Source organism: Battus philenor, unplaced genomic scaffold (genome assembly GCF_028537555.1).
Source record: "Battus philenor isolate CCGP_79_NKW_IND1 unplaced genomic scaffold, ilBatPhil1.0.hap1 SCAF_21, whole genome shotgun sequence".
Classification (NCBI taxonomy): domain Eukaryota; kingdom Metazoa; phylum Arthropoda; class Insecta; order Lepidoptera; family Papilionidae; genus Battus; species Battus philenor.
In genome coordinates this window covers 8,348,179-8,362,499 of record NW_027181684.1, presented here as the reverse complement: position 1 = coordinate 8,362,499, position 14,321 = coordinate 8,348,179, and the positions used below count along the sequence as shown (strand labels likewise).

At 30.5% G+C, this 14,321-nt stretch overlaps 1 protein-coding gene across 12 annotated transcripts in view; it reads right to left on the bottom strand.

Annotated features, from left to right (window-relative positions):
* Positions 1–12,858, bottom strand: part of gish (casein kinase I gish) — a 49,045-nt gene extending 36,187 nt beyond the window's left edge. For 7 of the 12 annotated variants that reach the window (XM_068766605.1, XM_068766612.1, XM_068766611.1 and 4 more), the window contains exons 1-3: positions 12,719–12,796; positions 11,726–12,034; positions 5,460–5,617 (exon numbers count right to left, since the gene is read on the bottom strand). In XM_068766605.1, the coding sequence (XP_068622706.1) occupies positions 5,460–5,617; positions 11,726–11,787 (220 nt within the window). In that variant the 5' untranslated portion in view covers positions 11,788–12,034; positions 12,719–12,796. Of the gene's footprint in view, positions 1–5,459; positions 5,618–11,725; positions 12,035–12,423; positions 12,686–12,710 lie in introns of those variants that run through there. The other 5 variants (XM_068766608.1, XM_068766609.1, XM_068766610.1 and 2 more) reach the window with 5 other exon arrangements.
* Positions 12,859–14,321: the final 1,463 nt, after the last annotated feature.

Below are 14,321 nucleotides of genomic sequence, written 5' to 3'. Positions count from 1 at the left end.
TATTATCTAAAAATGTACATAAACCCGCCGCTGGGTTTCTTTTGCCTGTTCTCTGTTCTGTGGCATTTAATCCGAACTGTTAGTAGACTCGTATTGACGATAACAAGAAATGTAATCCGTAATCCATCGTAGCTTGAATAAAGATATTAAATTTAAATTAAAATGGAATATTTAAACCATCACATATTAGAAACGGGATTTAAATAAACCGACGACATAGTCAAAGTCACGGTAAATCGAATGCGGGCAGCGCGAGATCGACCATCGTGACGATCTATCTTTAGGGAAGACCTATGCCTTGCAGTGAGCGTTCATTGGCTGACATTATATATATACTAGCTGATCCCGCAAACGTTGTTTTGCAAAAAAAATTAAAATTTTTAATTAACAAATGTAAGATAAGGGTTGATCGTAGAGGGGTGAAAATTTAGGTTCGTATGTATTTTTGTATGCTGTATCATAATAAAATAAAAACCAAAAAAATGTCTAAAAAATTAAAAATAAAATTTAGTGGTGGACCACCCTTATCACTTAGGGGTATGGAAAATAGATAGTAGCCGATTCTCAGACATACTGAATACGCATGTAAAATTTGGTAAAAATCGGTCAAGCCGTTTCGGAGGAGTTCAAGTTCGAACACCGTGACACGAGAATTTTATATATTAGATATAGAACATAAAATATTAAAAAAATTAGATCGTTGCGTTTACACTGTGTACATTACTTATCATCTAAAAGAATATAAGGTAATTATAACAGTTATATAAAAATCAAAGAGTTACCTAGACTAACGCACAACTCACGCGTTACGTACGTTTATAAGGTTTACGATATAAAATTTGCAATGGACTAAAGTAAACCCGCAAAACTTGATTCATCTGCGACCATTAAAACGTCTGCGTTGAATCGTTTGCAGCGTTGATTTAAGCGTTGTGAATTTTTAACCGTGAATCCTAGAAATCGATTTAAAAATAAATCATTGGTACTATTGCACTGTACTGTTAACCAACTTTATGGTCCTGCTAGACTTGTCCGCGTTTTCCTAGAGTCGTCAATGTTTTGTTATATTTCTTTTATTTATATACTTGGTAATTAAAAATCTTAAATAATAATATATAAGTGACGAGAACGTCCATTGCCGGAATATAAGCCTCCCTCATTAATTTTTAATAGAACCGGTTAGAAGCGGCATACATCTTTCGATAAGATACTTTATTAACTTCTGCCGATTTTTCATTAAATGCAATTAATCTTATAGAATCGTTTTCAAGCACAAAAACTGTTTTTTTTTTAATTTGTATTATATAAATACGGGTTAGGATATAAACTAAAAGTAATGACATAGCCACGATAGGTACTTCAACGTCATCTCTATTCAAACCCAACTACTTGACCCGTACGAAATTATGACACGGGAAAAACCTATACCAACAACATAGCCCGCGAACAGAACTCTTTAAAATATAGAAAGTTATAAGAGTAACGTTTTCATAATACCGGTTTAATAAAAAGACATTTAATTATTTAAAAGTCGATCTTAAAATACAAATTCAAGTGAATTCGATGAAGTTGTCCATCTCGACCGGGATCTTAGGTTGACTTCGTGAACGGTGAGGCGAATAGTTTTGAGAACCTAATTTCGTTGCTACTTCAACCTATTAAAACTTATTTAGTCTTCTCTAATTTACATGATGCATATAAAGTTCTATAAGCAAGCGGACAAAATCAATGCCGTTATCATAACTCTTTTTAGATTACTCCTTTGGAAACGACTATATATGTAATCACAAAAAACATGCTCAAAAGTTCCGTAATAAAATCCTAATTAAATCATATTTGTTACATGATTAACTGTGCGCGCCACTACGTCCGCGTGGAAATTAACAAAAAAAATATTTTGTTTAATTAATCTTTTTCGGTTCAAGAATTTTTCTAGAATAAAAGTAGCCAAGTTACTCCTTACTACATCAGCTACTCGCCAGTAAGTCCCATCAAAATCGATCCAGCCATTTCAGAGATTAGCCGGAACAAAAATTAAAAAAAAAAATTGTTACATGTACCGTACATATATTCATAAGCATGTAGTAAAAAGCTGTTATTTAAATATTACAAACAGACTCATCAATTTTATTTATTTGTATAGATAAAATTAAAACTATAACATAATTAATGATCTGATGTTTGGATTTAAAATTGTACAACTATATCCTACCTTGGCATTTTAATTGCTGAGAAATTATGGAAGTACCCACAACGATTTAATTAAAGATATATTACATGGAGAAAACTACGCTCAGGATCTCTATAAGAAATCTAAATAGGAATAAGATCTGTGGACTAAAGTTGACAGGCCACATAGAAGACAGAACAGAAGGTTCTGGAGTATTGACAGACTGGACAGACGAGCTTGTGAAGGTCATCGAAAAATGCTGAATACAGGTCGCTTCCAACCGGTCCTATTAGAAATGTATGAAGGGGGGGGTCAATAGGGGTGTCCTAATGGCTAGAATAATGATGAAATTACATTCCGGGTCCACCTGCACACATACAGGTATAGATTTGTCGAGGTACTCGCCCTCTTTCAACCTGAGATTTTTCTAATAAAAAAATATGTATATCTATATATAATGAATAGAATTGATTAATACGTTCGTTATTATTAAAAAAAAATCTTTGTTTTCACACACTCAAACAAGAGATATATTTTAAAATAGTCCGAAGATCAAACGACGTTTACGTGGCGTTCGAATGTGTTATTAAAACCGCTTCCTACCGATACTCCCAGCTTATTAATTCCGCTACATCGGTTAATTACATTCGTCTGAGCGAGCGTGCTGGCGGCCGCGGTGACCGCGCAGCTTTGTAACCAAGGAAGTAGGATAGCGGTGTGAAGTAGAGTGAAAATATTGATTTGGAAGCTACTTAGCTTAACCATTAGTGTTTAATTCGAGCTAACGGACACACGGTGCAGTCTAATCATGAATATTGCTACAAGAAAGAACCTTTTTTTAGTAGGACTATTACTGTAAATTGTATCTATTTATTTTTTATTAAATCATCTTAGACATGTACACGTATACTTTTATAATAACTTTTAAACGTACATTGAGCAGTCTTATCACTTAAAACAATATATACACACTTATAATAGTAATGGTAAATGGCACGTAGACTAAATAGTATTTTTAGTAGCATATAACCAGGGAGGTTCCTCAGAAGCCTCAGTTCAGGTCGTTCTGTACAACTTTCATTACCGAATTTGAAGACCGTCGAGTTTTTAGATGGCATGAGCGAACGCTTTATGGTGTAACCAAACCAAAAAATAATACCGTGCACGTTTCGTTACTACCTTAAAGAGACAAATTACAAATACTTATTTTAAAACCGAACTTGGTTAAAAATTTTTTTAATAACGTCATCAAAAACTAATCGAAAGTATTTGAACCTGAGATTACAGAGAAATTCTTCTGTTATTATATTACGTGTTACACTGTATCGAATATATGACAGATGAAAGAGAATCTTCGTTGTCGACACCATCTCTGTAATGTTTTATAATAAGATGTCAGGACCGTGACCTGCTCCCGATGCAAGACTTATTTTGAAGCTCGAATATTAACCTCGGCCGCAAATAAGCCCGTGACTGTGTAATCATTTTTCCTTTTTTTCATTAACGCAATTTACAAAAAGGTTTATAAAAATAAGCAACGTGAGACCAGTCGTCTTAGCGATCTTTGGGGTTATACTTTGCAATAGGCTTCTATCGGCTGACCCTATGCTGATAAAAATTCTTTAAAACCATATTTTTTTATTATTTTACGACGAAAAAGATATTTTACGGATAATAATATATGATACATTAAAAAACACAGCAAAATTGAAAGCGACATATCTGTAACCAATGAATCTATGGCCTCATAGCGCGCATAATGGATTCCCCTTGAGCCTAACTTTTTAAGTTTTCAGAGAGGAGGCTATGGACCGGCAAGTGCAGCATACGATGTCCATCCACAAGGTGGACAGCCAACTTTGTTAAGGTCGTAGCAGATCGCTTCCTGCCGGTCCTATTAGGCCAGCAATCCTATGATGAACCAAAGACAAATGTGACGTATAGACACGCCTAAAGACCAAATAAAATGTCTTGTTTATAATTATTTGGTTAAGGTCATAGGTTATTTAAAAATACGATTTTTAATACATTTCCAACACAACTAGATAATATTTTTCATTAATGCATACACGAAAGATGTTTAGATTTGTAGCAAGTCTCGTAATGTAACCATCAACTAAGCGTCGCCAGTGCGATGTGTGTCAAGTGCATTGAGAGGCCATCCATAGCTCACTTTAAAATTATACACGCGTGAATTTAATTCCGACGTGATATTTGCATATTAACTAAGTTTCAATATTATTTAATACGAAAACGACAAGGCCACGTTTGATTAGGAGCCAAATTAATACGTAATTCGGTGATAGCATTTGCTATCGTTCTTTAACTTCGGTTTATTTTTTTCGGAATGCATATCTTCTTAACGAAATCTATCATTACGTCATTTGTGCAATAAGTTTTAGTGAAATTTTTATTTTAAATAAATAATTTAATTATTAAACCTATGTTTCTATGGTCCTTACTATTTAACAGATGACAAGGTATGTTACAAATTCCAAAATATGTTTTGCGTAACATAACGTATGCGTTAGGATATGTATTATTCCTGATATTTTCCCAGCGGTATAAAATTCTAATATATACCAGCCTGTTTATTAAAAATTGTGCTTTTAAAAATGGACAAAAGTGACTATTTCTTAAAACAAGCATTATCTTGATTGAAGTATTCAATAGATGATAATAATGTTAACATCGTTGCAATGAATCACCAAATGTATTACCAAGCACAAACCTAGAGAATGGCATGACCAATTAAGCTAATTTTTTAATTACTTCGTTAAGACACGAGAAATGTTCTTATAGAGGGAAAAAATGGAGATGTTGCGGGGAAAATAGTAAAAACAAACCTTTTCTTTTTCCATTTGAACCAACATAAATTAAAAGGTTTATCCCTTGCTGTTAAAAATTTGACGCCATTAAAAAACAAATAAGGCGTGTTAAGATGTAATAAAGCAAAACATTTCGTTAAACTATAACCACATTATTAATAATCTTATATTGTACGAAATAGAAAACCTATTTTTTTAACTAAGAAATTAATAACTTTTTCAAAAAGTTTTTATTCAAAAAGTCTTTTTTATTTTTTTCTTCTTTTGAGAGTACATTTCTGTTGGCAGCTAGTGTTTGGATAGTCATACACCCTATATAAACTTTAATAGACACCACAGATATAACTAAAGAAAGAAACAATTTATATACAGGTACAAGAGGCAGTCTTATCACTCGAGGCGATCTATACCTGACAACCTTTGGATGGAGAGAGTTATGTTTGGATGTGTAAAGTTCTCACCGAGCCTGAGTTCTCCAAAGTTGCCGCAGCCGATCTTCTTGCCAACTCGGAAGTTGGGTCCAACCATGAGGACCCCCGAGGACGAGGTGACGGAGTGCCGCGACGTGTGCATTCCGCTGCTTCCACCCACGCCGCGCCCGCCCACCGCACCAGTCGCGCTGCAAACGCAACCACCATATACACACCGTTTTTATATTTATTTATCTATTTTGTTGACTAGCACATGTTAAATCATTGATATTATCAGATAGGCAATTAAAAGTTTTTACTTCAATAAAGCAGTAAACCCTTGAGTTTAAACATTATAAATTGGTTACATATATATAACATCTAAGATTCATAATAACAGGGAATTTTAAGTTCACGGACCCTTCCATTCTGTGAACTCAACTCCGATGGAGCTTTAAAGCCCTAAAAGTTGACAGAAATAGATGTGAATAGTCAATCATTAAATAAATACACTAATCATATTTAAATCTTGGAACCGTTGTGCAGAAGTCTAAACCCATGTCATGAATTATATTGAACTGGTTGCTGGCTCTTTTAAGAAATGCTTTGTTGCGATAGTTAAAGTTTAAACATCATCATCATTGTGATAGCTAATAGACGCCCAACGCAAGGCACAGGCCTCCCCCAAAAATCGTTACGATTACCGGTATTGCGCTGCCTGCATCCAGCGACTTCCCTGACCTTTACTATTTCGTCGGTCCACCTAGTGGAAGGCCTAACTACAAAGCGTATCTCAACGCGGCCCCAACGGCCATCGATCAACCTTACTTTACTGTTTGCATTATTAAAACAGGTATCTAAAATGTCCTTTCATCTAGTTTTTAAAGAAGTCCCTTATTCCAAGCTAGATCCAGTTTTAAATAAATATTAATGACAGGAATAAAGTTATCAAAAGGTGCCTTTATTTGAAAATAAATAATAATTTTAAAACAATTGCAGAAGTTTCCATAAATTATAAATAATTTAAAATGTCTTCATTAAGACCTTTTGTAGACAATACTTTTGTTAAAAACAATAAAGATAAGCATGTATATAAGGTGAATTTCAACATAATTTGGACACATTAAATGTATAAATACTAATCACAAACACTCCAGTTATAGTATGTTTATTAAAAAATAATGACAAATAAAATAAATAAACAAATATTGTGTGTTAATTTATAAATAGATCAAAAAAGATGAACAATTTTATCGCACTATGTTAAATGGTTAATAAATAGTCCCTTGCACTAGTAATAACTAAATAAAATACTAGATGTTGCACCTAAGCATATAGAGTAGAATATATATGATAAATGAAGTTTTGTATGTAAAATATAGTAAACATAAGTCCAGTGTACAAATATGTGAAGTCTGTGTATAAATATAAAAATTTGATTGAAAGAAATACAAAACATTAAATGGAAATTCAATATTTTGTTTTAATTAAGATTAAAACATAATTGACTGTATATTTTTTGTGCTCCATATCCATTATTTGAAGATTTAAAAAAGTAAAAATAAATATATCATTCAGTTAGATTGTCACCATTTGGTTGTCGTGTCTGAACAAGTACTGGCTGCAGTGAATCAGTGACTGTTATTGGCATTGAGTCAAAAGTGAAAGTCTCAACATGCTCCTGCCTAGCACAAAGTTATAGCTGCTTAACATAAACTTAGATTTAACTGTATTCATTTATGTATAACTTTTTTTTCAAAATTATATTAATTTTTACTCTCTTATTTTAATATTTAATTGAACCCTTCAACTTCCTTATTGTAAATTCTGATATATATATAACAAAGGCACCTATAGGATTTTTAAAAATCTAAATCCTAGTTTTATATTTACTGCACCAGAGGTTCAACGCAAGCTATTTTTGTAAAAGCCTGTTACAACTAAACTTTTGTTAAACTTTTGCTGTGTTATTTTCTTCTTCCATAGATACCAAGTGATAAAAAAGTGCTTATTGTCCATAGTTAATAAAATAAGTTGTCACAATATCTTCTAAATTGTTATTAGTTACATAATATAAATAGATACTTGGTGATTTGTTATGAGTATAAAAGCTTTAAAGAGGTAAATTGTATATAGCTCATTTGCCAGCAAAGAGCTTTATATACTAATGACTCTGAAATATTTATTTATTTTATTGAAATGCAAAGGGCTAATAACTTCCTACAGTACAAAGTCTGCAGGAAGAGATAGTAAATAATAATTAATTTTGTAATCCCACTTTTGAAAAAGGTTTATTAATGTATTGCCATTATTATAGAATGGTAATACATTAATTGAAAATAAATAAGCTATATAATTACCCTTTTAAAGCTTTTACATCTATAACTAATCAACTACCTTTTTCTCATTGCAAACTTTGTTTGAACCCAAAACATAAAATGTAGCAAATACATGATGTTTAATTTTTTTGGTTATTTATGTAACTGTAATAATTAATTAAATTAAAATAATTAATTTAAATGAAGCAAGATACTTACAATTTTCTATGCATAATAATCAATATTTAAATAAATAAGTTTCATATAATTGCAGAAAGTTCTGCACATTTTGGTGGTTTTGGTAATAAGCTTTTTGAAAATGTAACTTGTCAACTTAATTGATTTAACCAGAGCACACTTGATTTTAAATATAGACATATATTGTTCACATAACTTTTACTCCTAAAATTATTTCATGTCTAAACAAATGTAATGAAAATTTACTTGTATTCACATCACTTAGGCACAGTCACTGATAGCAAGTTCTGTTCTTAATAAGAAGTGTTATCAAATGTATTGTACAATATGTAAGATGTTTATGTGTTGTGATTCATTGGCATATTATTAATATGGCAACTGTGTTATACTAAAGTGTTTCAAAATCAATTACACTTAAATTCAAATTATGTTATTCTAACTTAAAAGTTTTTTTCTTCAAGTATCATGAGTAAAAACAATACAATAACTATATCAAATGAATGTAAAGAGAACTTTTAACTGGCAACAATAATGACAAAAATTAACTGCGCCTTTTGAAAACCTACAGTGTAGACCCTAGTTGGTATGGTCTTGGTATACAGAGAGAAGACCATCATATTGCCTGTAAGATTCTGTAAATAGTTGAACCAAAAAGGGGTCAGATAATAATAAAGATATGCAGTCAAAATGACTTTACCCTGACATGATGCAAATCCACTGAAAATAGGAGTGTAGGATTAGGAGTGCCAAGCTCACAAGAATAAGGAAGTAACAGCAGGCGAGAAAAAGAAGATTTAAATTTTATGTAATTACTGGTATTTATATCCAATGGGACTGTTTTGAACTGGTCCTATTGGAAATCTATGGTGGAGGCTCATGTCTGGCAGTAGACATTCTACAGGTAAAATGATGATGATGATGTTTTAAAGTCAAAAAATATAGATTGTTTTGATAAATAGTGAATCATTATTTGCTGCTATGTTTACTTACTACTACTCAAAAGAATAACACTCATGGTTAGTTTAATGAATATTAAACAAAAAAATATATTCTTAATAAATCCAAAAATAATGTGAATGAAATATTTTAATTCACTTTTTTATAGACATATTATTATAAGAAGAGATTACAAACAACTATATGATGACATTGTTCTGTAGCAAAGAATTGCAGATTTTTAGATCAAATTTATTCAAAATGTAAAATGATTTAAAAGATTATCATTGGTCAACAGATAAAAATGTCAAGTTAAACAAGCAAAACATGAAGGTTTTTATAGTTACATCAGGTCAATAATGGAAACAGTTCTTCTTATTGTTTATTGTAATATCACAATTATTTAAAAATAATTATTCATAGATCCATTAGCCAATATTTTTCTGGGCTATAATGTTAATGTGAGCTGATGATAGTATGATGATATCAAGTAAACACAATGGAAACAGTATTCTAATTATATCTCCAAAAATATATTGTTTTGGACAGTGATATATAAAACAAAGAACAATGTGCCATTCTTATAGCTTTAAATTTGTTTCGTTGAGTTATTTCTTAATAAATAATATGTCACTCAATATTTTTATGAACAAATGTAATCAATAATGGAAAGTTCATAAAAATTGTGAATTGTTCAGGGGAAGATGTGAATTTACAATTAATTATTTATATTATATAAATAATATAATATAATATAATTAGTAATGCAAAACAGAAACAGGGTGAAACTCAAACACCATAAGATAATTTCTAATAACATTTAACTAGGTAGTGTGATCATGTAATAGTATGCAATTAACTAAATAATGTAATATGCAATCAATTCTATTGTTATTTTAAAGAAAATCTATTTAATTTGGTCCTGTAGAAATTGTAATAGTCAATTATAACATTTTTCATTGCTTAATACATAATAGAAGCAAGTTTGACTTTTTCAGATATTTTTATCATTTTGAAAAACAAAATAGAAACCAACTATACTTTTAAAGTGCATGCAAATTATAGTTACCGAGTTTAGAAAACATTTAAGATTGATTTTACTAAATCTTCCAAAATGGAATTAACTAATTTCTATCCCATGAACTATATTTTTAAAATATAAAACATATAATTATCCTAACTAAAAAATAAAAAAAAACTATCTATGTATCTATGGTCTTTGAAAAATGCACTAAGACATTTTTAAATAGCAAGGTAATTAAGTTATATAATAAAAATTATATTTAATAACTACAATAGAAGAGATAATAAAATATGCAAGAGAGAAATTATATAAATCATCATCATTATGTTTCAACCATAGTATGGATGTCCACTGCTTGATAATTGAAAATGTTCACTGATATTCTATCTAATATCAAATACACTCATTTCTTAAAAGAAGACTATTTCTGCATTATTAATAAGAAAATTAAAATTAAGGCTTTTTATTATTCAATTGAATTACTCAAACTATTTGACTGCTACAGAGCTTTGACTGTCAAATATTATAGTTTTAAACAAATTTTATTATTTTTAACTGTAATACAACCAACTTTTACATCTTAAATTTATTTGTTGTCTCTCATATTTTTAACACAATGTCACCACCACATCACAGACTTAATGAATTTCCCTCAACCATCTTGTAAGTGGAATGTTGTACAATCTGTTCATAGGTGACTGCTACTATTACATTATAGATATTGTGACAAGACATTGGTAATAAATGAGCTTTAAAGAGGTGATAAGTGCATAGCTCATTTGGCAGCAAAAAACTATAAAGCTTCCTTCCCCTTAAATCACCCTGTATAAAGTAATAATTATGATATATGTTACATTAATTTTTATTATATTGGAATATGACAGATGTATAACTTCTAACAGATCAAAGTCTGCAGCAGGCACAGGTAGAAAACAATAATTAATTTTAAAAGGTTGTAATTTGAATTTGAAAAATGCATTTTCTTAATGTTATCATATATTATTTATTTCTGAAACCATTCACCACCATCAAACATTAATTAACAGCAAATGTATAGTTCATACATTCACTTCTTTGAAGCTTTTACACCCATAATCAATCACCTGCATATAGATGATGATATCAAAACTGATTCCTATTAATTTTTAAATATAATAGTTGGAATATTTGTTGATAATAACCAATATTTTTCACCTAGAGCATAGATAGGACTAGCGACACCTATCTCAGTAGAAATGTTACTTAAAAGTCTAGGAGCAACCCATTTTTTCCCCAAAGATTGTTATTCATAAATTCTATTGTCTTGTCCAAGTCCTATTGTAATTATTACCTTACACCATGATACACCCAGGTGATTTAAACACAGACAGAGTAAAATTGTCATTAAATTTAAAAGTGTTTCATCTCAATTCGAAAATCCTTACCAATATATGATAATAATGCAAACAATTGGATATGATATAGGGAACTAAGAAAAGCCGAATAATTCTTTTTATTATAGTTAATTATTTTATAGTGAAAGCATTTGCCTTTTCGTAAAACTATGACTTACACAATATTATTCATATTTACATATATAATAACTAAGTGTCCCTATATGTTTCACATGATCCACCTGCCTTTTGCGAGATTAATTTCATAAAATTTATCCATGGTAAAATTTAACTTGCTGAAAATTATTCATATAGTAGTATGTGGTAGTCGTGGTACTTAATAAAGCAATCATCGTTCAAAATTCACTATTTATTCTAAGAATTATGATGGAATCCATCTCATCTAATTTTAATGTAAGGAATAAAAAGCATATTACTGCAATAGATTTATAAATATGATATACTTACGCAGAAGTTCTTTTATCGTCACTTTGACGTTCCTTTTCCTTAGTGCTGTCTCGTTTATTCATAATACTAGGATATGGTGCAGGCAGTATGCCAACTACACCAATTACTCCTGGAGTCCAGCTTCACTGGCCGCACCCCTGCTGTCCATGTCACCACAGCTTCCAAGAATAATCACACCAGCACATAATCCCCATGTCACAGAGAAGGCACCACTTTTAATCACTTTTTTAATATTGCTTTTTTTTTAGATTTTTGAACACTAGTACAACTTCACTATTTCCAATTTATCTCAAAATCATTTTTGTTACCCTGTAAGAACAATTTTATTTTGATGTTTCGGCGACTGACGAAAGTAAAGAATGCGGTCCTAGGGACTACGAAATTTCAATGAATAAATCGTTATCTTTCGTTTCTATAATACCGATAACAAGTATTAAACATTTAACTCAATATCTGATAATTTTGTTGTAGTATGACAGATGAAAGCGCCAGATATAGGTCGCCTTGCTAGTGTTATGTTCAATGAAGAGTAACAAACGAGACGGCGCTCACACCTTATGAACGAAATGAATCACACGAAATAACCACAGATTGTTCGAAAAATCAATTACGTATTCTCAATTTAATTCTTTAGAAACAAAAAATAACTAATGGAAATCAGAAGCATTGACAGATATTCGTTGAAGTAAGAAACCAGCCCTAATAAAATTGTTGGCTCCCGATCGTTTCACAACAGCCTTTACGGATGTTGAATAACAAAATCACTGTTCAATACAGACACAAACTCATTCTCCTATGAAACAGGGAATGCAACTTTTGATTAGCTTCACAACGTCGCCGAAACATCAAATCAAATGGACATTTGTCTTGATAAAAAAGTTTAGGTTTTGTAATGGCCACCAATGGTACACTTTTATCACTTTTGAAATTATATTTTGTAAATATGGTAATTTAAATGTTTTGGCTAGAGAATAAAATGAATTACTAGTTTACCGACGTAAATACTATCTAACGACAAAAATTCATAGTTAAAAAATATTAGTTCAAAGATTATTCACTGAAATATCGCCATTCGGCGCATGCGCAAACTTGCAGCAAAGAATGTTACTATGTGTAATAATAAACGGAACATAAAAGCTTTACGTGAAAAAACATTTCATTATGAAATGACTAAAACAAAAATTTAAACTATGTTTTTAAATTTTGTGTCTTGGTATTATTCTAAAAACCCAAATTTAAAAATAATTTAATCAATCATTTTCCAGTAAAGCAACACATAGGTTATAAATGCGTTCAAGTGAAATGAATATTTACAAAATTGTAGGACATTAGTTTTTGAACAGTGTCAATAAATTTATTTAGTGTTCAAGAAACTATAGTTATATGCCATTATTAAATATGAAATAATATTAATTAACCGTATTATAATCATGCGATTTGGCAATGATGTTATTATTATATTTGTTTTACATTTCCGTGTATATAATACTAGAACATAAATTATTGTTAATTGGTGATTTGAGATGCATTGTTTAAAAAACATAAGATGAAATATTATCCTATTTAAAAAAAAGAAGTGCCATAACGATTTTCATATTTTTTCTCGACGATTAAAGTTATATTTAAATACAATCTCAAAATTCGTTCTCGAATTATGTTATCAAATGGAGCTTTTTAGAACATTGCCAAGGGTATTAAATTATTATTTATTTTGAAGAAAAGTAAAAAAAAACAAAGGACCCTCCCTTAAAAAAAAATTTAAACAGCCAACTTGCGAGTGAGGCTGATCAAAAACTTTAAGAGTAACTTTGTAAAGAGTTTGAAGAGGCTTATCTGCAATGCCGTTACAAAGTTAAATGCAAATCTTCTCGTCTTCTTCTTTACAGAGATGACATCGCAGATTTTTTAGATGTTTCTTGAGTGTTGATATTAAATCTCTTTATAATTACTAAAGCGAAGTAAAAGTTAGCTAGGCAAGAGCAACAGGCCACCCAATGATATTAATAAGATGTTTACGTTTCCAATTCATTGTCTTTTTATTTTTCCTGGCCGGTTACTTACTCAGAGCAGTTCATTGTTCTTACGGATGGCTGTAAAAGTTTGATACCATATTGTAGGCATTCTAACTGCTTGCCATCAAGATTAACATATAACAGAAGCTTAAATGTTGCGTAAAATTGTTTAGGCCATGCCTTTAAGTTATTATAATTTTTTTATAAAGACTTATAAGTAAACCTTAGTCAGTGATACAACGGTAGATACAAGTTAAGGTATATCGAACTTTAAGATAAACAGAGTTTCTTCATCTTAACTGAAATGAAACACTTTTGTTTTGTGTTATAGGAATTTAATGTAATGTAGTTGTATCTTCGAATCCTTAAGTTACTAGAGGCTTGTTTCTGTAAAAAGAGGTTAAACTCTTAACATATAAATAATTAAATTACCTTAATCATATAACTTAAACTTGATGGTGTAATATCAATGGACACAAAACATTTGATTAAAAAATTGTACGCTACATTAAACCATTACCAAAAGGACTGCAATTTGGCTGTTGTCCTACATCAGAAAAAAAGAAAGTCAGCGTTTCAACAGT